This window comes from Gordionus sp. m RMFG-2023, chromosome 2 (genome assembly GCF_954871325.1).
Source record: "Gordionus sp. m RMFG-2023 chromosome 2, tfGorSpeb1-WG-v2, whole genome shotgun sequence".
NCBI classification, from domain to species: Eukaryota; Metazoa; Nematomorpha; class Gordioida; order Chordodea; family Parachordodidae; genus Gordionus; species Gordionus sp. m RMFG-2023.
The window spans coordinates 38,457,847-38,484,038 of NC_088776.1; the positions used below are offsets into that span (position 1 = coordinate 38,457,847).

General features: G+C 26.8%; 1 protein-coding gene across 3 annotated transcripts; it reads left to right on the forward strand.

Moving 5' to 3' along the window:
* Nucleotides 1-11,562: 11,562 nt before the first annotated feature.
* On the forward strand, nucleotides 11,563-19,271 carry LOC135923129 (dual specificity protein phosphatase 14-like). 3 transcript variants are annotated; one of them, XM_065457717.1, is made up of 3 exons: nucleotides 14,716-14,847; nucleotides 17,435-17,709; nucleotides 18,241-19,271. In XM_065457717.1, the coding sequence occupies exon 3, from the start codon at nucleotides 18,260-18,262 to the stop codon at nucleotides 19,073-19,075; it is 816 nt and encodes a 271-aa protein (XP_065313789.1). In that variant the 5' UTR covers nucleotides 14,716-14,847; nucleotides 17,435-17,709; nucleotides 18,241-18,259; the 3' UTR covers nucleotides 19,076-19,271. The 3 variants fall into 3 exon arrangements, with proteins under 3 accessions (XP_065313790.1, XP_065313788.1, XP_065313789.1); XM_065457718.1 differs by lacking the exons at nucleotides 14,716-14,847; nucleotides 17,435-17,709 and adding an exon at nucleotides 11,563-11,708; XM_065457716.1 differs by lacking the exon at nucleotides 17,435-17,709 and having other exon boundaries at nucleotides 14,687-14,847; nucleotides 18,241-19,269.
* The last annotated feature ends 6,921 nt before the right edge of the window (nucleotides 19,272-26,192 follow it).

Sequence of the window (26,192 nt, forward strand, 5' to 3'; positions counted from 1 at the left end):
AACTTTATAAATCTTAAACTTGATGATAAAATGGATTTGTTTGGTATAACAAGTGATAATTATGAGAATCTTAATTTTAAGTGTTGATGATAAACATAATTGATTTGTTTTTTTAACAATTTGGGTAAAATTATGAGAATCATAACAGAAGGGATTTGAAAATTGATGATAAACATAATGGATTTGTTTTGGGTATAACAAGTGATAATTATGAGAATCATAATGTTTTAAAATTGATAATAAACATAATCGATTTGTTGTTGAACAAGTGACAATTATGAGAATCATAATTTTAAGTGCTGATGATAGACATAATTGAGTTGTTTTTTTAACAAGTCTGAGAAAATTATGAGATCATAATTTTGGTGTGTTGAGAAATGAGACGTACGAGAAGATAAGTCAGTTGGTTTTCAACAACGAGAGTGAACGAAAAAGAAAAGATATTTATCCAATTGTTTTTGAACAATGGACGTGAACTGCATAAAGAAGAAAAGAAATAGATATTGTATTTTTCTTTAAAGAACAAGCGTGTACAAGGATTAATAAACGAAATAAAAAAATATATCACAAGAAGACAAGATTTTTGGGTAAAAATTTGAAACTAAGATTTAGATATTCAAGAGATTTTCGATTTAAATTCAGCTGTAGACATGGTTGGCTAAGGATATGGATTGATAGCTAATGGACGATTACGTGCAAATGGCTCAAGGAAGATATAAGTCTAGACTTCATTGAGAGTAAAGGGGTGATAGAATTTGACATAATGGTATAATTTATTTAGCATATTTTGACTATGTATTATAATTTTAAGATTTATCTTAGAGAAAAAAGTGAGAAAATATTTCGAACCTAAGCTATTTATTAGATTATGTAAGGAAGAATTAGATTAGAAACGATAACCTTATAAATTAAGACAAAGTGGATATATATAATATATTATTGATATATTGTATTTGAGAATGAATGTAAGAAAAAGTGATAAGTAAGTGATAAAATATTTCAGAAGTTAAAGGGGTAAATAGATTATTTTAGGTAGATGTATTAGATGCGATTACCCGAGACTTTAAGACAAAGATCAAATGAAAATAAAGATATCTTAAGACAAAGTCAATATCCTGACAAGTGCAAATTGTCGTAGAAGACTCGGAAATCTAAAAGATTGATACAGTTACAAAAACTAGATGAAAGGAGCTAAACAATTACAAGAGAACGTTGAAAACAAGAGAATAGATAGAACAGATTTTCAAGACGCATGCTGCAATCGTTAATCGCTTACTAATATCGCCAATTGTTGACGGAAACCTTAGTCTAAGATACGAAAGTTGACGATCATAGAGCCCAGAATTCTTGGAAACAATTGTTAATAGCAGACAAATTATCTCAAACGTTTACAAAGATAAAGAGTCAATCGGTTAATACAAAAGAACGTTAGAAATAGGCGACTAGCAAGAACAACTGGACAATAATTTCAAGCTACAATTGTTACTCGTTAACAAAAGTCGTCAATCGGTTACAGAAATAAAGCGCTAATCCAGTGGCGTAGCTACGGGGGTGGTTTTCGGGTTTGGACCCCTCCCAGAGCAAAATTTTTTTTTAGATTATGCTTTCAAAAGACTTAAAAGTGACTTTATATCAAATAAATACCATGAATATTTATATTTTTCTATTTTTGATGTTTGGAGAAGGATATTATATTACTATTGAAATTATTCTGGATAGTATTATTATAAAGTCATTGAGAATAATCTACTAAATTATAATAATATATTATTGATGAATTTAAAAAATATTATTATATAGTGTCGAATATATTGTTATGATTTTTAAGATAAACCCGGCCGAAGGCCGGGCAAAAGGGTCGAAGGCCCGTTAAAGGGGGTCTGGTGGCAAAGCCCCCAGTCTTTTATATGTATGGACCCCCTCTAAGTAATTCCTAGCTACGCCACTGCGCTAATCCTTCACTACCAGAGAACGTTAAAAACAAGCAAAGACTAGAATAATTTATCTAGAAAATTAAAACGGGCGTTAGAAGAGACAAAGATTGTAAAGAAAGAATCAATCAATAATTGGTAACTAGCCATCGGGAATCGCGAAAACATGCGTTATGGAGTTCATCAAAGGCCTACAGAGATAAAGAACTAATCGTTTACCAAGAGTTGACAAGCAACAGAAGATAGAAATCAAGAATTTTGAGCTGTAATTGAATACGAATGATCTTAGAAACTAAGAATACTAGACAAGGGACAGCCGTAGTTAGAAATAAAAGACATTAAAGATTAAGAAGAATAGATTTGGTGAAGATACAAGATCGTAAAGTCGAAATCGAAAGAAGTTTGGTCATTCGCAGAATGATGGGATTTAACTTAAGTGGAAGGGTGTTGTGATTGCATTATTTTGATTTGAACTTATTTAAAATCTTGTGTATATAAATTTGAATATTTACGGATAGTTTTTTTATATATAAAATTGAATATTTAGAGTTCATGTAAAATTTGAATATTTATATTGTTAATAATGAGTATTATATTATTGAAAGAAAAGATATTTGGATGATTTAAAGCAGGAATCCAAACTGAACCTGAACCGAACCGTTAAACCGCTAAAAACCGGTATTTTTTATCGAACCTAAACCGAACCTAAACCTAAAAAATTTCTAGACGAACCTGAACCGAACCGATAAAATGCTTCTGAACCGGTTCGAGTCTCATTATTTTATGCTTATAAAATAATGTGTAAGTTTTTACTAGTAGTATATTGCAAAAATATTAATTATATTCAAATTGTTTTAAAAATTATTATCAATCACATTTGATTGATAAACGTCAGTCATAATTTTTATAAACTTTAGTATATTGCCATTTTACAATATTTTTAAATATTTTAGGCTTATAAATTTTAATGTAGAAAAAAATTAAATCTAATATATAAATTTTTACATATAGTTTTATAAATGACACATCAAATCTGATATCATACTGGCAATGCCAGCTACCCAAGTTAGTGTGGGAGAATGTTTTTCAACAGATAAATTTATATTATCTCCTTATAGATGTAATTTGAGTGAGACGAATTTTGAAAATATATAAATTGTGCAGCTTAAAAAAAAAATTTAAGTAATTGTTTATATTAAAATTATGATATATTTATTTGTTATATTTATAAATAATATTATTTTATAATGAAATGAAGGTTTTTATTTTAATTATGAAATTAAAAATTTTTTTTCCTTATACATAATTTTTGAATACAAAAATGTTCAAACCGATTTTTAGAGGTTCGAACTGAACCGATATTTTTATTTTTGGTGAACCGAACCTGAACCTTGAACCGTTATTTTTATCCGAACCTGAACCGAACCGATATTCGTTTCGGTTTGGATCCCTGATTTAAAGTTGTTTATAATCAGACGAAATTTATTTTTATAATCGGAATGTTAATTTTATATGATGGCACAATTTTTATAATTTATAAGTTTTTTTAAATTTTTTTATTATTACATATAATTTTATTTTTTTTACTTTTTCTTTTATTAATTTTTATTTTTGGTTATGTTTTAACTTTATTTAATTATAATTAATTATTAGTAATTAATAAAGATTTAAATTTTATAGTTTAGTATTTAATTATATTTCTTTATATTTTTATTTTATTTTTTAGGTTCAATTTTTCATTATTTGACACTTTATATTGGTCTCTTCACAGGGTAATATAATAGCACTTCCTTTTGATTTAAGAAAATCTAAATGTAATCTGGTCCTTCGAACCAAAAACAGGAGTAAAACCGTCCTTATTTTTAGAATTATTATAATACAACTGAGCCATCCAAATTTCATATTTTTCTAATTTGGCCTTTTTAATCCAACTTTTCACTATGGCTACCATTCTTTCAGCCTGACCATTTGAGCTAGGAGGATATGGCGGAGCCAACACTGAAGCACAAAAATGACTAAAATTTTCGTTTATAAACGCCGGACCTCCATCGGACACAATTGTTTTAGGAATCCCAAATTTAGACCACAATTTTAATTTTAATAACAATTTTGGTTGTTAACCCATGAACTTCTTCATACTCAATCCACTTAGAATATAAATCCACAATTAAAAAATATGTTTTTTTATCCAAATCAAAAAAATCAATGTGAATTCTTTCCCACGTTTGATTTGACTTTGGCCATATACCTCCCATTTCTTTACAGGGCATTGAGGCACAGGTATTACATAGAACACATTTATTTGTAATTTCTTCTATTTCCAAATTCATACTAGGCCACTAAGCATATTCACGAGCTCTTGATTTCATTTTATTTTGGCCTTGATGACCGGCATGTAATAAACATAAAATCTTAGCTCTCAATTTACATGGTATTACAGCCCGATTTCCACGTATTATACAATCATCCACAATTGATAATTCCTTTTGTAGTTTTTATACGAATCCTGTTTACTTTTCCAATCTTTTCCTCCATTAAACACAATTTGAATTGACTTAAATCTTTGTCTCTCAAAGTATTTAATTTAAAATCTTCCCAAGTTGTAGGACCTCCCTTTAATATATATGATAAGGTACGCACTAATGCATCCTCCCTATCTAAAATTATATTGTTAATTATTTCAGGATCTGCATAATCCGATCATAATCTAGATAAAATATCTGACTTATTTTCTTTCCCCCGCCGATATTTAATTTACACATTAAAACTTCTCAAAAGCAACAACCAACGTTGTAATCTCGGGGACATCATTAATTCTTTGTTATCTTTTTTAAACAAATGAATCAATGGTTTATGAATCATAAATTTTTTACCATTCAAATATTTATGACACTTGGTTAATCCAAAAATAACCGCTAAGGCTTCTTGTTGAATGACATAATACCTAGTTTCAACTTCATGAAAAATTCTAAAAAAAAAAATTTGGTCTTTCTAAACCATCAATTATATGTAATAATGCACCTCCAACACCCTTACTGGATGCGTCTACGGCTAAAATTATTTCTAAATCATTATTAAAACATACTAAAATCGGTTCTTCGCCAATTTTCTTTTTCAAAATTTCATAAGCATTTTGTTGTTCAAATTTCCACTCAAAATGAATCCCTTTCTTTAATAAATCGTACAATGGAGATGCCACTTTTGCAAAATTCTCCACAAAACGATGATAATAATTTACCATGCCCAAAAAAGATTGTACTTCAGCTTTATTACTTGGCTGATTCATATTAAATATATATTTTAAATTTTTATCAAAAGGTTTCACTTCAACCCCTGGTGACCTAAATAAACTATTTCAGTTACACCAAGAACACTTTTTTCTTTGCTAGCTCTCAAGCCCTTATCACGAATTCCTTGAAAACTTCTTCAAGACGTTTATTATGTTGTTCTGGCGTCACCCCAGTTATCAACACATCATCCATATAATAAAATACACCTTCAAACTCCTGGAAAACAGATGCTATGTACGTTGAAAAATAGGTGCTGACACACTTAATCCAAACGGTAACCTGCAAAATGCAAATAATCCTTTGGGAGTAATTATAGTTAAAAAAATTTGAATTTCCTCCTTCAAAGGTAACTGTAAATAAGCTGAAGAAAAATCAACTTTAGAAAAATATTTTGCACCTTTTAAATTGGCCAAAATCTTCAATTTCCCTTTTCCACTCAAAGGGAACTCGTCGGCATGCTAAAAAAAAGGGTGAAAATCCCTCTTTTAATTTATCAACTTTATAATCATTAAGACATCTCAAATTGTCTTCAAAAATTATACCATATTTCTCCATTAAAATAGATATATCTTTACACATTCTCTTCAATTTAATAACTTCTAAATCAACAATTTGATTCTCCTTAATTTCAATTTTATTTTTAAAACTATCCGATTTAACCATTAATTTATCGGAAATTTCACGCATATCAAAAGTAATATAGGGATTCACTTCCTCTTTTATTAAATCTGCTATTTCTATTTCATGAATATTATTTCTGACATTATCCGTCATAATTTTGCATTTAGTATTTTTTAATATCAAATCACTATTTGTTGTAAAAATATTCCAATAATTGTTTAGAAAACCAATTTTAGTAATCCAACCCCAACCCATAATAGTTTCAACATTTTTTTCTACCACCCATAAATCAAGGAAAAATGTTAATCATTGAAAATCACTCCCAATTTGGTTTGGTTTTACCCAAAACAAAAATTTCAGACCCATCAAATTGTTTAACACACATTGATTCTTTCTCAAGTATACCCTCAGGCCAATATTTATAATAATTTGCTCTAGTCATTATTAAAATGCTTGTCCCAGTGTCAAACAACATTTTTATATTTTGTCTATCAATTTTTATATTAACACTGATACCTCTCTTTTAGTCATTAGAATTTTTGTTATATCATTGAAAATCACTCCCAATTTGGTTTGGTTTTACCCAAAACAAAAATTTCAGACCCATCAAATTGTTTAACACACATTGATTCTTTCTCAAGTATACCCTCAGGCCAATATTTATAATAATTTGCTCTAGTCATTATTAAAATGCTTGCCCCAGTGTCAAACAACATTTTTATATTTTGCCTATCAATTTTTATATTAACACTGATACCTCTCTTTTAGTCATTAAAATTTTATTCATTAATCAACTGAATTACATTTATTATATTTAAATTATTACTAACATCATTAATTTTCATGCCTAAATTCAACTCTGAATTTAATGGCCTCTGAATATAAATAATTCTTTTATTAAATATATCTGAATAATTTTTAACAACACACTATATATATTATATATTACAAATTTTATTATTAATATATGATTTTTCAATCTTTATATGATTCTCTTTCAAATCATATAGTCACTGCAATCCACTTATGGATTGAACACAATTCATAGCAACATGACCCATTTCCTCACACTTGAAACACATTCGGTCATTATCCATATTACTCACTTAGATTTGCAATAATAGGATCTTTTAAATTACGAACCACTGGATTTATCAATACTGGTGGTCTCCTTGGAAAACCATCTTTAAAATTTACTTCTTTCACCACACAATTTCTCTTTATATAACCTGAGAAACCACATCGATGACAAATTATATCATTTTTATCATTAATTTATACACTCACATTTTCATTAATTTATTTTTCCCACTATGATCTTTTCGGCCCCAAATTTCGCAATTTTCACTAAAATTATTATTTTTATTTCTAAGTATATCTATATCTCTAGAATTATTTTTTAAACTTTCTTTAATTTCTTTGATTTCATTTGGAATTAAACATTCATTTTCACTTTGTTTAACATTGTTAGTAACACTATTACTTTTTATAACCTTCCCAGGTTTATCAATCACAATTTCAGATATTTGCTTTTTAATTTCACTCACAAATGAATTTAACTATCATTGATATCTTTCGACATCATAATTCTTTTACCAATAATAGGTACTTCACTAGTATTTGACTTCTCTTCCCACTGGAATTATATATTTTTTGAATATTCAAATGTCTAAGTTCAAGTAAAATCAAATTTAAACTATTTTTTATATCTTCAGAAAAATCTAAAGACTTAGCAGATGACATAGAATTTACATCCACAACACTTAAATCATCTAACTTACTCACTTTAATTAATAAAATATTTCTTCTTAATTATCTTAATTAATTGTATAATAAAATCAATGATACATATAAGATGAAAAAAAATTAAGGCTATAATCACACAATTGGTCACATCCAATTTATCAAAACTTGAATTAAATATTTTAAAAATATTATTCTTATAAATTTGCATCTTATTAAAAGTAGGATTTTTATGAGTACTAATAAAAAAATAAACCATGTTCTCATTTAAATATTTATAATGAAAATTTTATTATTAAAATTGTACCACTGCGTTGTGTATAAAAATATATTAAAACAAAATTTCTTTTACCTTGAAATCCTGATACGAATGATCTTCTTTAGGAACCTCGTCCTGGAATTTTGTTTTTCTCTATTCAAATATTTTTCCCAATCAAAAATTCAGATCCTGGTAACCACGGTCACCATTAATATAACTAATACCAAAATAACAAATTTCAATTTTCCAAATTTTAAGTAAAATTGAATAAATAAATTAATTCCGTGATCCATGATATATAGCGCATATGCCCTCCGACGTTGAATAAACAACAGAGCTACGCTAGGTTTTCCTCATTTCCATCTAATTGGAACATAAGTTAGTGTAAAGTTAAAAAAAATATGAGTTGTGGGCAAGCCGTACGTACTTGTATGCGCAATATTTCGAAAAATGTTACAGACGTCCATGGACTTTAAGAAAAAAAGCGAGGCAGGAAAAGAGACTATTCCCAAGAATTGCAGTATAAGTTAATTACTTTAAAGGTGGGTGGTGGCTGATTTTAAGTTTAAATTCTTTAGTTAAGTCTTTATGATTGCTATCAATATTGAGATTTAAGGTTCATAGAATCTGAAACATTTCTGGCAAGGTATGTATTATGTTCATCAATAATCCGATATATATATAATATTTAATGATTGACATTTTTAAGAATTAATGTTATTTTTTAATCTACACACACATACATATATTATTAATATATATACTATGATTACAACAGGTCTTTCAAATTTGCCAAAGGGCCATACGGGATGGGTAAATATGTATTGTAATGAATAATTTATATTATCGAATATTTATGCTGTTTATATCGAGATATAGGATTCCTTCAATTTATCTTTGTAATACAACTGTGGAAATATAAAAATCAATTTTATCAGTTCTATCTTGTAGATTAATATAATGTTATAATAAAAAAGTAATAATGTTTAAATGAAACTTAAGATAATCTGTTTTACACAATTCTACAAAAAAAATTTTACCAAAATACTATCATCTTTTTTCTATGCCGAAATATTAACTTTTTCAATGGCTGTCATTGTTTAAGAAAATAAAAAAAAAAATATAACTAAACCCACGATCAAAAGATTTGAAATTGAAAAAATCCTATTTGCAGTTACATTGGATCCCTTTGTTTTCTGTTGACCAATACAATCCAGCATTCCATTTTTCGAATATATATTTTATAAAAAATATATTTATATATTAAAAAAATTATTTTTGTAAATTTAAAATTATACAAAATAAAAGGCAAATATGGGACGCAATTAATTAGATGTATTATTATTGATGCCCGTTGAAAAAGAATTGCTGATGCAAATAGAACCCGAGAATTTGTTTATTTGCGCCAAAGTTGAGAGTCATGCGAGATTCATTAGTTTAAAAATTATATAATATTCTTTTAATTTACTATTTAAATTTTATTTGGGAAACTATATTTGCAATATACGATGTCTACAAGTCTTATACTAGGTGAAATATGATGTATTGTATGTAGAATTTATAGTGCAATAAGTAATAATCTTATATCTGCAATTAATATTATCTTATATGTGTAATATATATTTTATTATATGCACAATTTTATGTTTTTATATGATTTGATATATGCAATTTTTTAAATAAATGGGATTAGCATTTCATGTGAGTCTCTTTTTTATAAAAATGTGATAACTAATATTTTTTTAACACATCGTTTTAGGCATTTTTGTCCAAAAATATAGGAAATAATAAAAACATGTAATATATTAAGCCATTAAAGGAATCTTGGCTGAAAGCCGGGTAAAAGCGGGTCGAAGGTCCGCAAATGGGAACAAGGGGGCGAAGCCTCCATATAAGTAAGACCACTAGAAAACATTTGCTACAAAGACGTAGCATCGCACTTTGCTACAAAGACGTAGCATCGCACTCCGCCCCTGATTTCCACTTGTCTTAGCAGTACGAAGACTCTGAGACACCCATCGTACTAGGGCCCCTTCCCATCTTCAGTAAATGAATGCATAATTCAGGCGTTATTTGTTCCAACGTGGTAGATTGGCTATATAAACTATATGTTGTGTCAATAAAACCTTTAAGGTGAGGAATATCTGTAATACTTATTGCATCGGACACCGCTAATTCTAAACGGTGGTTTAAGTGATCGGAGCATGATTGTTGGATATGGTTCCAAAGGCGCCTTGCTACACTAAATTTCTACACAGTCATGTCATTGGCGCCATTGCTAACAAAAGAAATTCAATTTTTTGCAAAAAAAATTCAGAAAACGCAACGGGTTTAAGAAGATCTAGTAAAATATGAACTATTCAGTTCAATTAAGTCTAGAAATTTAAAAATAGAATCATCATAAGATGACATTAATTCCCATTACATAAATAACCAGGGTTGGTTTATTTGACAATATAGTAAATTAACCTAATAGGATAGTAATTTTCGATTGTAAATTGTAATATTAAGTACAATTTTTATTTGCATTTCCTTGCCAACAAATTGTTAACAAGGCAGAATATCTAGAATGCAAAATATTTTCCACATCTAAACCGCTGGGCCTTATAAATCTATTAACGCTTCAAAATTCACAAATGGGCGATTTGATTTTGTAAGATGGTATGCAGTCCCCAATAATTTCTTGATTTATTTACCAATATGCGTGACCATTTTTAATGCATGCTCTGGCTATAAAAAATAATTCGTAATATTTTTCTTTTAATTTAAACACGTACACTTCTATTCTAATATAATGATATTCCGATATTTCTATTGGATATTAATTTTTAAGAATCAATTAAAATATGTAATGTTTTTTAGAATTAGAAACGTACAATACTACCATTTTGTTTATAAAATATTTTATATTTATTTTAAAAAATATTATTAATATGTGAAAATACTATTATACCCTTTTAAATTTCTGGCGGGGGCACGCTAAATTTTTTTTAAATTGACGGGAGCACAGTGTCTTCGAGGTCCCCTCCCCCAACAATACAAGAAGTTTTTGGATTTCTTTTCAATGAAATAATAACGAGTTTGTTTCATAAAATTAAAAGCTCATTAAAGTAAACTGACCTAAAAATATATATATGCATTATATTTTACGAAAATGTTCAAAAGTTTTAAGCAACCAGTTAATGTATAATTGTGCGTTTTTGATTAAGGAACAACTCTAATGATACATTTACTTCAGTGAAATAATAGGGTCTAGAGACCCTATGAAGCTAGGAATTTTTTTAAATTATTTAAATTTCCAGAACTTAAATACTTTTTCATGAATTAATTTCGTGTGGCAATTTTTTTAACACTTGTATAATGATAAAATAAACAAATAGTAAAAATTATTTTATTTATTTAAAAAAACAAGTGATTAATTATATTATATACATTTAGTAGTTTAGTTACTAGTAGTAATTCTTATATAAAAATTTGTAAATTTTCAAAAAAAACACGAACCTAAAATTGTTAACATACCTTAATATAATAAATATAATATAGCTCAGAGACTTAATTTTTGTATAAAATATTTTTTGGCACAAGGTAAATTTTTAAAAATATCACGAATAATTTTTGTTGTGATATTGTGATCATTCAGAAAAGTATATATATACGTTATCATAGAGCTATTCTATAAAATATCTTTTACATTTTTACAGGTAATAAGATATAAGATATAACATAAAATATTTATTAATAACATTGGCATACATTTACCAAACGTGTACAAAGATCTTTTTAGAAAATAAAACTAATTTAATTAAAATATATATATTATTTTAAGCAAATTTACTATATTTGAATCACATTCAAAATCAAAAGGTAATAAATTTTTTGCGAGATTAATTTATTTTTAGTAGCCTATTTGATTTTCATGCATTATTTATCGAATAGTTTTAAGAAATATTTTTGGTGGCTCAATGAAACTCATAAACATTATTAAATAAACTGCTCAACGCCCAATTTTATAATGTTATAAAAACGTTGCTCATTTGGCAGCCATTTGCAAAGATTGATTATAATGGTTTTAACGTTAATTATTTCATTTTATTTATAATTTCTTTTTATTTTTTTATTTAAATCGCATATAAATTGCAAGTTATAAAAAATGATGAATTATTTTTTAAAAAATCATGTAGAAAATTGAATATATATATTAAATAATTTTTATAATAATATTATATAATGAGAAAATAAAGTAACAAAAAAATTTCCGCAAGATGGAATTTAAAAAAAACTTGACTTGTATATTTTTTTTATATAACAAAAATAGCGGCTAATTTACAACAGAATATGAATATATATTTTATAATATAAAATGACATAAATTTAAATTTCATGCAAAAGTCTTTTTTGTTTAACGAAAATAAGGACGTATCTTTTCCATATGTGTAATATATATATGTATTTACTAATAAAAACATTCTTAAATTTTCTTAAACCTTTTACAATCTTTATATAATGAAAATTAAGTTAAATTTGAATTATAATATATAATTTTGTTTTATAACCATATACCGTATAATGATTTAATCAGTACTATAATTATATAATAAATTCAATAATATTTTATTATACTTTTTCTTGTATTTTACTACGTTTTAACTTTTAGCCATTTTTATGTTTAGATTTTGGCCAAATTATAGACGTTCTATTTCTTTTAGTTTTTATGATACACCCTCCATTACTAGTGGATTGCACGTTGAATCTGACAATATTTATTATAATGCTAGCATTTTTATTCCCAATTGTTGCATTCAAAGTCATAAGATCATTTAGAGTATGGGACTTGGAGGGGACTAGGGTACATAAAATTTGGTGCGCCGGCTAGCTCAGGGTTAAGATTAGGTGGAGTATCAACCATGGTGCACTAAGGAATTAGATGATCTAAAATAAAAGTGTATTCAGTATTCGGCACAAGTCAATTTGGATCTGTCTTTTATTTTAGAGGTGCCCAAAAAATATAGGCCGTTACTATATAATAATTAACATTGTTTGATGTAATCAGTATTTAAATTATTAGAAAATTATTATTCAAAAAATTAAATTTGACGTGAAAATAGGGAAAGCCCTTATCCACAAACAATTCCGTCCTTTTATAGATATTTTATCTATTGTATATGCTAATATTTTTTAGCCAATGATAACCGAAAACCCTTTTTTATCAACTAATCTGGTGTCTTAGAATTGGCACAACTCCCTTAGTTACTCACAAATATCAATGTGGTAACAAATTTGTAACAGCTTTTGTTCCACAAAAATGAAAGTGAATACTTGTTTATCTTTAGAATTTTGTTAGGTTAGTTAATTTCGATAAAAAGAAAGGGGGTAATTAAAATTACTTAATTAAGTTGTAAACACAAATGCTAATAATATTATTTTTGTATTTAAGCGCCCATAGATGCCAAATGGAATCATTTTTTTTAATAAATATATCGTTGGTCTAGAATTGGAGTGCTCCACTCGAGATTTTCAAAATTTTTGAGTTAGAAGTGGATAATAACTTTATTCCCAATATATATAAAAATAAAAACTAGATTTAAAAAAATTAATTTTTGCCAAAGTTATTGTCAAAATTGATCAATAACTTTTTCCTATATTTTAACTTTAATTTTATCACATTTTAAGTGGATAACAACTTATTTATTCCCAATATATATAAAAATAAAAACTAGATTAAAAAATATTAATTTATGCCAATATTGATAAAAAAAATTTATACTATAATGATGATTTTCTCATTTTAAACATTTGCGCAAGTGGAGCATTCCCATTCTAAACCGATGATATTGTAAAATTAAATTTAAACTTAAGAGGTATATATATATAAAGAATTTATAAAATAATTTTTTTTTACTCATTGAAAAATAGTTGGGCTTCAAAAAAGTTATATTATATAACTTAATTATATCTTTGCTTTATTAAAAATAAATATAAATATTTTATTTATCTTTTAAACATTTAAGAATAGTTAATTATTTAAATAAACAAAGTGGCTTTCTCATTCTCCAGTATTTCTTATTCAGAGTCAGATGAAAACAATCTATTTGTGATAAATTTCGACTTAAATTCGTAAATATTTCTTGTTTGAGGAGGAATTCACGGTGTATTATAGAATTAGTCAGCACAATGAAAAAAATTAAATAACCATTGAATGATCTAATGTCCTGTACAGAATTTACTAAAGCGATTTTTTAAAATGTCTGGATAAATTTTATCTTCTAGAGATAAAAAAAATGATTATATAAATATGGTTTTAATTCTCAAATTAGTCTAACATTAAGAATATCAATAAAGATATACCAATAAAATATCCAGTGTATAAATAAAAAACGCGCATGGTTAAGCGAGGAGATGCCTCTACTTAATTTACGTGAGCTCCCAATGGGCAGGTCGTAGGAGTAACCTTTAAATAAAGTATATGTTATTCACAAGATTCTGCGGAAGGCCGCGCTGAAATGAACAACCCGCACATTAATAAATTTTTTTGACATGTCAACCCTGTTCAACTACCTTAAAATCGTCCTAATTAGAAACTCAACACTAAAATAGACCTGGTTAGCCGGTAGTTTAAAATTTTGTCTTTTTCTGTTATAATTAATCCGATCAATATTTTTTGTAAGGTAGTTATATTCTTAATATTTATATTTTATACAAATATAATTAATTTTTTTTAAATTGGATTTTATCCAATTATTTAAAATTTTAATATTATAATAAAAGAACATTTATAAAATAAAATATCTTTTTATTGGTATAATTTTTTTTTTATTATTGATTAATTTTCAATATTTTTATTTGTTCAATATCAAATTTATAAAAATAATAACGAATTTAGCTTAGTTCATTATTTTTTTTAAAAAAAAAGAAGTATTTAAATATATATTATTTTTTTTTTAAATTTACGAATTTAAATATTAAAGAAATCTCAAAGTTTTTTCTGAAGCAAGTATCACTAAAGGTAAATAACAAGAATCTTAATTTTTAAATAAAATCCAAGAATTTTTTTTTCAATTATCTCATTATTAAATTATCAATATTTTGATAAATAATTTAGAACTTAAGTATCTAAAATTATAAAATAAATTATAATTTATATGAAAATATTTTGGCAATTAAGGTTTATTAATTTACAAAATGATTTTTAGTTAATTTTGACCCTAATTTCAATTTGAATAAGAAAAAAATATGTATTTTTTAAAAAAAAAAAAATTAGGCAGGATAGTATTACTTTTGTTTTTCTATCAATTGATAATGAATTTTTTAAAAAAAATTAGCCTATTCATTTTGAAATAATAAAAAAAATTTGATCCATTTTTATATAATATTATTTGCTTATAAAACGCCCATAGAGATTCTGGTTAAGGCGATAGTTTAATAGGTTTTCCCGACATGAGTAATAGTTTTGTATTTTCAATTGAAATTTCTAAAAGTTTACTAAAAATTGTCTTAAGTTTAGCCTTTTAAATTATTAGTTGAGCGCGTTATTGATCTTGTCGGAAATGCATTCCTGTAGGTGTATAATGCCCACCCTATAAATTTCAGACAATTATGTAATGAACTTTTAAAGAAATTTCAATTTAAAGTGCAAAATCTACTGCGCATGTCGAGAAAACTTATAATCTATCGCCTACAAGATTCTGCTATGCTGATATTATCATCAATCTCAAGGCTTGGTTATATTTGTTTTGCCCAGAATCTAGAACTTGAACCTGAATCCTCGGATCCGGTGACTTATTTGGAAACAAGAACCCCCTTTTTTAATTTATTTTTCGGACTCTGCTATAAAATAAGGTTATCTTCGTTTTTTAAGTATTATTTACATTATAATTATCTTTATCTTTTATAATTTTATAATTCATTCAAATAATGCTTCGATGATATCAGAAATAGGATTTTAATCAATGAGATAATATTTTTTCATCATTTTTTTAAAACTATGCTTACCATCTTTCATATTAAAATTAAAAAAATATAATATTTCTGATAAAATTCCATCGTAATCCACTGCCAACTGATTTCTGAAAAATCCTGTATTTTTTTTAGAATCTTTAAAGTCGATCTAATATAAATTATCATAGTAATTGTCCAGCTGCTTGAAAAAAAAATAATTAAAATTAATTTGAGCTTCCAGTTTTCTTATTGATAGATTTTTTTTTTTTAAATTGCCATTTAAAAAAAACAAGAAGTGATTATGTTTTTAAAAAAAATTTTAATTCCTTAACCTTGGAAAAATAAAAAATCATTAAAAGTCTCATGTTTAATTGCGCATAATTTAAAAATTGTTTTTATTTCTAGGCATATAAATCATTTGCAATTATAGTATTTTTATTTACAAATTTGCATACTAAAAAAAACTATAGAGAGCGACTTATCCAATCCCTTCAATGATTGCTATATTAAATAGCTTATAGAAGTGTTGTTTTCCTTCAATCGTGGTTATAAATTTAAACAGCCTATAGCAGTGTTGTTAGCACGCTCAACATTTTTTTAAAATAGTACCGTAGCGCGTTACTTATTTTTTTAAAAAAAAATAGTTTAGGGTAACGCGCTATTCTTTTTAAAAATTAGCAGTATTATGCTATTTTTGAAAGTGGCGTTTAACAACTCTATATAGCTGGGAAGCTTCGAAATAAACCGCTGTTGAAAAAAATAGCCAAACCTAGAGAAAGCGGATAAAAATTAACTCCTGCTGGCCGATTACCCAATTATGCTAAACAATATAACAGTATATCCAGCTTTATCATGCCTCCATTTCTGTTTGGAGTTTCTACTTTTAATTTATAATTTATGTAATGTTGATTTTTATTTCTTAGTATTTAACATTTTAAAATTTCGGTCCTCTTTACGCCTCGAATTGGCGAATTCTTAAAAACTGGAAATTTTGCTCGGGAGAAAGGTTTGAACTTCTATCAGCTAAATCGTGGCTTAGGTAATATTATTTTGACTGAAATCTTGATTTAGTCTTTTTTAAAAAAAACGGCGAAATCTAGCCGTTTAACAACACTACCGATGACTTGAGATAAATGAATCCCATTCATGATTTTTTATAAGCTTAAAAATTTATTAATATATATCTGATTTTATGAAAACAAGATCAGGCATAAATAATACAATTTTTTAAATATCATTATTATGTTATAAGCCATGACCTTATTAAGCTTTTAGATATATTTTTAATTAATATTATCAATTTTATTGTTTGCCCTAAATACATGTTATAAAAATTAATATTTCTCATAAACAAAATATTGCAAATATATAATTACATTATTGATTTAAGAATGTATGATATTCCTCTTTAAACACTTTTAATAACATTTAAAAAAAAGTTATCAAATGCGCTTTCATTTATTTCCTTATTCCATTTCTCTATGACCAAACCCCTAGCTAGAGGGGCTGAATTATCTCCTTATAACCCCCTGAGTGTTTAATTTTATTTTTTTAAATGTTTTTTTTACAAATTCATTATAAGTAAATTGAAAATTAAAAAAAAATATATTTTAACTTTATTTATTTTTTTTCCTATTTTATTTCTGAATAACTAGGTCCCTGGAGATAGATTCTATAGACTCAGCTTTTGATGTTTATATCGTCTTAATGGAAAAAAGGCAGTTGCTGTACTTACCAAATCCCGGCCCATTAAAAAAAAAATTTTATTAACGGACCCGATTTTTTTTTAAATGATCAGCATCCAATATTTTTATATCAATATCCATTGAAAACAGTCATGCCATTACTCCATTGAATCTGAACCCCCTATCGCCTAAGATTCTAGTGACGTTATTACATCATATCTCCCTTCCCCATTAGAGGCAGTGAAGTATTTTATTATTTTTAATTTTAATTCTTATATCATTATTGTTTTTTTAAATGTTTTTATTTAAAATTCTATATTTTTACTTTACGTATTTTGAAGAATTTTAAACTTAATAATGAATGATGTTTAACAGAAGAGTTTTCCCCGATATACATGAATTGTTGTAATTATATTGTATATAGCTTTGATATCAATTACTAGATATCTTCATTTTATTAATATAAATTTATTAATGATCTTAATTAAAACATTATGACATTTATTTTAATTCAAGGGATTATCCACTTGTTTATTTTAATGTTGAATTTATAATAATTTATTTTTTATGAGGGGGGTTAATATTGAATGAGGCTTAAGCGTAAAGTGTATTAATTGAATATAAATTATAAATATAAAATATTCGATATTAAATTAAGATACCTAATTTACAAAATAAAAAATAACATACATAAAATAGAGAAATTAACTTACTGATGGTTAAAAAACATCTGATCATACACAACACATCTATACACTAACGTTTTCAATTTTTAGACAAACCCTCTTGATAGAAATGACCCTAGAAAATACTGCTCATAACTACCAATCAGACTCATACAAATATAATAACGCCAAATCTTCCAATAATACCTCGATATTTACACGATTAAACGGCGATAGCGACCACGATAATAAAAAACATTATATGAATATTTCCAGAAACAATAATAATAAAGATACAGAGAACAATTCTCTTTCTTCTTCGTTAGCAGATCGTAACTCTACATTTTCTAGTCGATTATCAGCATCCCCTGCCATGAATATATTGTGCCTAACCACCATATCCGAGGTAAATCCCCATTTATATTTGAGTGGAGCCAGTGCGGTCAATGAATACAAGATAAGAGCTAAGGGCATAACGTTAGTCATAAATGTAACCATCGATTTTCCTAACCTGAAAATACCGGGAGTTGAATCCATGGCGATTAGGTTAGACGATTCTCCTACGGCTCAATTGTACCCTTATTTCGATACGATCGCTGATAAAATTAGAGACGCTTCTAGGAACAATAATTATATGAATTCCAATTCGAGTTCAATTATCAATACAGGGACGGGAGGCGGTAAAACTTTGGTTCATTGCATGGTGGGAGCCAGCAGGAGTGCTACTTTGGTCTTGGCCTACCTCATGAAACACCGTAAAATGTCGTTGGCTCAGGCTTATTATTATCTCAAACGCATACGTCCAATAATACGTCCAAACGTCGGGTTTATCAAACAATTGGTTGCCTATGAATACAGATTATTCGGACATAATTCTGTCAAAATGATTTTCGCGACACCTCCTAATAGAGGTCTCGTTCCTGATATATATTGTGATGAATTTTAAACACCGAATCAAATCGTTTTACTCTGATTATCCAGCAGTGACTTAATTAAACTAAATTTGCCCTCATATTTGATATTTAACGATAATATTATTATATAAAATAAAGATTGGATTTGAATGCAAAATAAAATTAAAAAAAATAATTATAAATTATATTATACTATATTTATATATAATATTATAGTTAATTTAATAATATTAACTAATAAGCAATAACTCTACAAATAAATAGTCTTTATAAATTATAAGATATATTTTTATATCAATATTTAATTTATACAGTATAATAGAAGAATAAATTTATTATATTAATATTTCCAATTAGGACCAATAAACCGGTTTGGTTTCAAATATAAATTTTGTACCGCTAGCTTTTTTTCTGATTTAAAAAAATAAATAACTAAAAATTTCAAAATACATAGAACTGATTGTTTCTTAGTTTGCTCCGCTCCGATATTATTTGTTCAACTTTCGTACTAAATTTAGAGAAACTATGAGTCAGGCAGCAATATAGTATTAAAATCAATTTAGGCGTGATATTTAATTTTATTTTAAAGTATTAGTACTATGACCATCTGATTCAAAAAAATTGATAAAAACAGAGTAGAATAAAATAATGTATTAGTATATTTAATATATGTTATATTTATTATACTATACACTATATGCTATAATCAATTTTTCAGTGTTACTATGGCTTCAGAATTATTGACCTAAATAATTTTCATGACCATAATAATATTTTAGGCGGCGATATGAACTAATTAATCATGGATCCCATTTCTATCGTTATTGTTAATACAAATGTCTTATTTATCATATAAAGTAAATATATATAAATTCGTATAATTTATTATTTTATTCGATTTAGAAAATGTACCGATAGATATCCGAAGGCTGAAGGGAAAAATTTATATTTTACTCTTTACTCTTTAAGTTAGACTCAGAAGGTAATGCCAAGTAATTTTTTCGCAGCCCTAGCCTGAACCGAGCTCGAATTATAAAAAAATTTTTGTCCAAGCCAGACAAAAAAAACATAAGTTTGAATGTTACAATGGCTAAGAAACAATTAATCTAATCAATATTCGTATAAAGCTGCATTTTATTTTATTTATATACATATAAATTTTATTCAGTTTAAATATAAAAAGTAAAGTTAAAATACAATTGAATTTAAAAATTATTGTGATTATATAAAAATATTTTGCATGATTGATGTCGAAAAAAGATGATATAATTGTTTATATAGAGAAAAATATAATAGTGAACATATTAAAAAGACGTCAATATTAGCTATTCTGATTGACAATTCTGTGAAACAAAAGATATTTGTATTAATAATATTTGTATTTTTAATATTTATTTATCTGGTTTCGGGTAGGACACATCTTAAAGCCCAAGGAGATAAAATTTGCAGACTTCTATTACCTCCCACATTCTTAATTTCACTCAGTTATTGCAGAAACGGGAGCAGATATATTTGCAATAGAGTCACCAAACAGCGTTAGGAGCTCATAACAATAACAGGTATTTTAGAAAGTTTTAACAGCTTTTTGAATCAGAGATCTGCAATACCCGACCCCTTAAGGTTTTTCGCACATGTTACCGCTCTTTATTTAAATGTTTGTCTAGCCCGATACTTTTTACTATTTTCCCTTTCTGCCCGTTAAAATTTTATAAAAATCAAGCCCTGTCCAGATCTTTTAATTTTTTTATGCAAATTTTTCTGCCAGCACATTTTTAATTATAACTAACTTTTCCAAATATTAATTGGCGCTTATATCTTAACTCTATGGCTATCTATTTCTATAAAAACTGTTTTATAAATTAATTGTATTTTGATGTCTTTCTGAAGTGATCTTGGCAAGATTTATCCATGGATGAAGGGGGGAGGTGGAGATTTTTTGGCCTTCGGCCTGGCCCCTCCTATAAAAAAATATTTTATATTATTAATTTTTCCTTGGTTGTTTTATATCATCTCCATTAAAGTTAGCTGGACAATCGGAAGCACTAATTCTAAAATATGCCAATATACTGTTATTTATTAGTGTTTGACTTTAGTCAGTATAAAGGAAAAAATTATTTGCAACAAAATTTGACCGATCTTACTATTAAAAAGCAACCGAAAGCATTTATTATGAAAATTTTATATAACATTTAGTGTCTAATTGTATATTAATTTAATTCGTTTGTAGACAGAATAAAGAAAAGATAAAAATTAATAACAGAACAAGAAATAATCACATGCCTCAAGCATATGAAAAACAACAAAGCTAGGGGTCCAGATAATATTCCAATAGAAAGTCTTAAAGCACTAGGAGATGATGGAATACATCTCCTATCACTATATAATAAAATACTGGGAAATGAAGAGATTCCTCAAAAATGGAGGCAGAGCTATCTAGTTCCTATCTTTAAGAATAAAGGGGATCCACACAATTGTCAAAATTACAGGGGCTAAAAAACTATGGTCACACTGTCTTAAACTCTACGAAAAAATATAAGAAAAAAAGATAAGAGACATAATCGAAATAGGAGAGACTCAGTTTGGCTTTATGTCTGGAAGATCAACAACTGATGCTAACCACGCAATTAGGCAAATGAGTGAAAAATACAGGGAAAAGAACAAAACGCTATACATGATCTTTCTCAATCTATAAAAGGCCTTCGATAGAATCCCAAGAAAACTTATCAGGTGGGTTCTACGCCACAAAGAGGTTCCCGAAAAATATATAAGAATAATACAGGATATGTATATGGGCCATACAACAATGGTCCGTAGCACAACTGGTACTTCAACAAGCTTTACAATAGCCGAGTTTATCAAGGGTCGGCTCTCAGCCCACTTCTCTTCAACAGTAATAGATGTATTAGCACAATCTATACCACAAACAGTCCCGTGGAATATGATATTTGCAGATGATATTATGATACTTGCCGAATCCAAGGATGAAATGAAAGAAATATTAGTGAGCTGGATAAATATCCTAGAAAAGCACGGAGTAAAAGTAAATAGAGAAAAGACGGAGTATATGGTGATAAGAGGAGATGAAACAGAGAGCATTGATATAAATGAATGGCAGATATCGGCAATTGAAAGCTGCAAATATTTGGACTCCACTATACAAACAAACAGCACAATAGAGAAAGAGATAGAGTAAAATTAATCAAGGGTGGTTAAAGTGGAGATCTTTATCTGGAGTGCTTTGACAAAAGAATCCCACACAAATTGAAGGTATAATTTACAGTTCCATAGTGCAACCAACTATTCTATATAGTTCGGAAACATGGCCAACCAAAGAATCAGACGAGAGAAGTCTACAAACTATGGAGATGAGAATTCTGAGAATGATTGCTGGGGTAACAAGAAAGAATAAGGTGCGAAAAGAATACTAGAAAGTTTAGGTAGTGCCCATTAAGACTAAGATAATGGTAAACAGACTTAGGTGGTATGGGCATACAATGAGAAGGCCTATGAACTACATAGGAAATAAGGTTAAGAGTTTGGAAGTGATGGATTAACGTAAAAGAGGAAGGCCAAAACTTCAATGGGGCCATAAAGTTAGAGCCAATATGAAGAAGTATAAATTAGATAAAAGAGACAGTATGAATAACTAAAGTGGAGAGAGATAATGAAGGAGCTTACCAACAGAAAAGGTGAAAGCTAAAGAGAAAAAGAAAAAAAATTAGTACGTATTTCATACTTTTTTAAAATAAAAAAAAATCAATAACATTATAGTAGCAATGGACAATATATAATGCGTGATTAGTACTTACTAATTCATCAATCAGTTTTTCTAGTCAATAAATAAAAACGAGTTTTAAGCGAAATAAAAATTAGGGCAAACCTTAGTAAGTCTTAACTATATTCTAAATTATGATTCAAAAAATCAGTTACGTCTAAAAACATTAAGGTTTCTTTTTCCCGATCAATGATCTTTGTAGATAAAATTTGTGCTATATTTAATAAATATATAAGTAAATAATCCTTAAATTTTAAATCGAGGTATATTTTAAAAAATTTGATATTAAAAGGTAGTCCTAAAAGTGTGAAGTTTGCCAAATTTTTAAAAACACTAATATCCGCTTAGTAAACAGCATAAATAAAAAGGTAATCAGTAAAATTGAATTATTCAAGATAGAATGAAGAATCTAGCAGAAAAATAATTTAAAAAATTAAATAAACTAAATATCTAATAATTTCTTTTTATTACAATCATTATAAAAATCTTTTATATCACCTTTAGAAATAAAAAACTCGATGTCCTGTAGCTTTGATAGTTTTATATTTACAGTGAAACGAGTATTAAAAATAAACTTACAACAAAAGGGGGTAAACAAAAGATTTTATTTTAATTTAATATATATTGGAATTAAATATGGACAAGCAATTAATTAAGATTAAGCGGCATGTTTAAATATAAAAAGAAATGTGTTGGAAATTTAATTTAAAATAAAAAAAATGTGTTTTTAAAATATTTAATTATTTTTTAAAATTTTTCTTAAATAATAAAATAAAATGTTTATTATAGAATCTTTATTATCCAATAGTGATACTAATTTTTTTAATAAAAATGAAAACTCCAATCTTCGTTAAGAATTCAAAGACCAAAAAGAATACACAAATATTGGAATAAATAAAAATAGATATAGTTACTAAAATGTTATCAATGCCTGAAAAACAACAAATGAAAATCAAAGACACCGCAAAATGCGTCGAAACGTCTACGGCATCGGTTTATAAATTTAGACGTGACACATTCCCAGAAATAAATGGAGATCCTCTAAAAGAATACAATATTCAAAAAAGAGGAAGTAAGAAAAAAGATTCTTCTAAAATTGTAAGATACATCATAAGTTTATTAATGGAAAATAACACTATTAATATCCATGAGATTATATAAAATTTGCCCCCTGATAGTCCAAAAACGAAAACAATCATTAGTAAATATATCAAAAATATTGGTTGGTCTAAAAAAAGAGCTGGCAAGCAGCCTGATAGAAGAAATACTCCCGAGGCAATTAATATTCGTCAAATCTATTGTATAAATATCTTAAATATCCCAAGAGAAAAATTATATTTCTTAGATGAAACTAGAATAAACTGCATGTTGTACCAATCTACGCCTGAGGTCCATACAATGTCCTTCCAATAATAAAAATCCCATCCTCTAAGGGTAAAAATGTAAGCATACTTTGTCCAATTGGAATTGGAGTGGTAATTTATTATACAATAATCGAAGGAGCTTATAATTAGTGTTGTCAAACGGCTCGTTTTGAGCCTATTTTTTAAAACGGCTATCTTAATATTTCATCCAGAAAAATATTACGCAAGCCTGAAGATTTTGTTCATAGAATGAACAAAGGTCTAGACATATATTATCGAAATCTCAAGGCTTATGCAATATTTTTCTGGCTAAAATATTGAGTTAGCCGTTTTAAAAAATGGACTCAAAACGAGCCGTTTAACAACACTACTTATAATGGGTTATTATTTCGTGATTTTATGACAGAGTTTATTACATTGTCTTACCACCAGATGCAGTCATTGTAATGGATAATGCATCTATCCATAGAAGCCATTTTATCGATGCTAGGATTAAATATACCACCATAAATCCCATCGAAATTTTTTTTGTACTCTTGAAAAATAAATATCGAGCAATCGATCCCTGCCCTAGTTCAAGAGATGAAATTGTTGGAATATTATTCATCTATTACACGGATTTATTCCTTATGATTTTACTAACTTTTACAATGGCATGCAAAGCTATTTGGAGTTGGGTTATCGAGGATAACTGATTAATTAGGTAATTCATATAATTAATTTGTATTAATAATTATAATTTTAACTTTTTTAATTTCAAAAAAGTACCATCATCAAATTCGTGGAACAATGGAATATTTTGATAAATTATAATTATATCATGTATAAATTATTTTATGGAAGTTTATCGAAATTAATGGATACAAAATAGATTAAATTTAAGAAATTCCTATTTTCAAATATTAAAAAGACTTTTTACTAAAAATGATTTAGAATTTTAGATGAAATTTAATCAAAATTCTTACATGAGCATTCTCAAAGACCAAAAAAAAATTTTCATCACAATATATATTTACAACATTTCTTTTTATTATTTAAACATGACGATTGATCTTAACTAGTAGCTTGTCTATATTTAATTTCAATATGTATTTATTCCTATAAGTTATGATTTTTAATATATTTAAAAAAAAAATTTAAATTAATTTATTATTTATAATCTATATAAGTGATAATAATACTGATTGCGAACAAATAATATAATTAAAAATCATTTATATATAAAAAAAATCATAAAATTATAATTTTTCTTTTTCCCACTTAAATTATCTAATCCGTGAAAATTTTTCAGTGAAAAGTATTAATTTCAATTTAAGATTTTTCCTATGCTTTTGCCAGCTAATAAATTACCGGAACACAATACGGGGAATTATAGAATCAATATTTTACCACATAAAATTTCTCTATCTGCATTATGATATGCTATAAAGACCTAAATTTTTTGTTCTTAGATAAGTATAATTAGTAGAGAAATTTACTACATTTTAAATATGTCCAAGCTATACAGGGCTAATAAGATGGAATTTAATGAGGACATATCTTGCAACTGTGATAAGGTTTTTTTCATTTAATATATATCATATTATCAAAGCAATATCATCCCATTTCGACATTTCATAAGTCACATCGACAATAATTGAAAAGCAATTGTATTTCTTTTATATAAGAATTGCAACTATATCTATCATGGTAGGCCTATTCGAAAACAAATAGTACATTAATCGTATTCAATTTTTTTTAAACTAATCGAATCTATTTGTATTCGATCCGAATAATTGGTATTTAAAAATATTATGAAATAATTCATATGAAAATATGCAGAATTTTTAATATTTTTATTGAAAATCTAATTTTAAACAAAAAAATGATTATATAAGGGTCAAGTTATTAGTGAAATTAAAATGCATATATATTTAATTTATATGATGCCAAACCAATTTTTAAGGAAAAAAATTTTTCTTATTGTTTCTTCTTTATAAGACATCAGATTTATGACAGTTTTATTTCAAC

Coding starts and splice junctions, on each gene's coding strand:
- LOC135923129 (XM_065457718.1), top strand. CDS start 18,260: ATGACCCTAGAAAATACTGCTCATAACTACCAATCAGACTCATACAAA.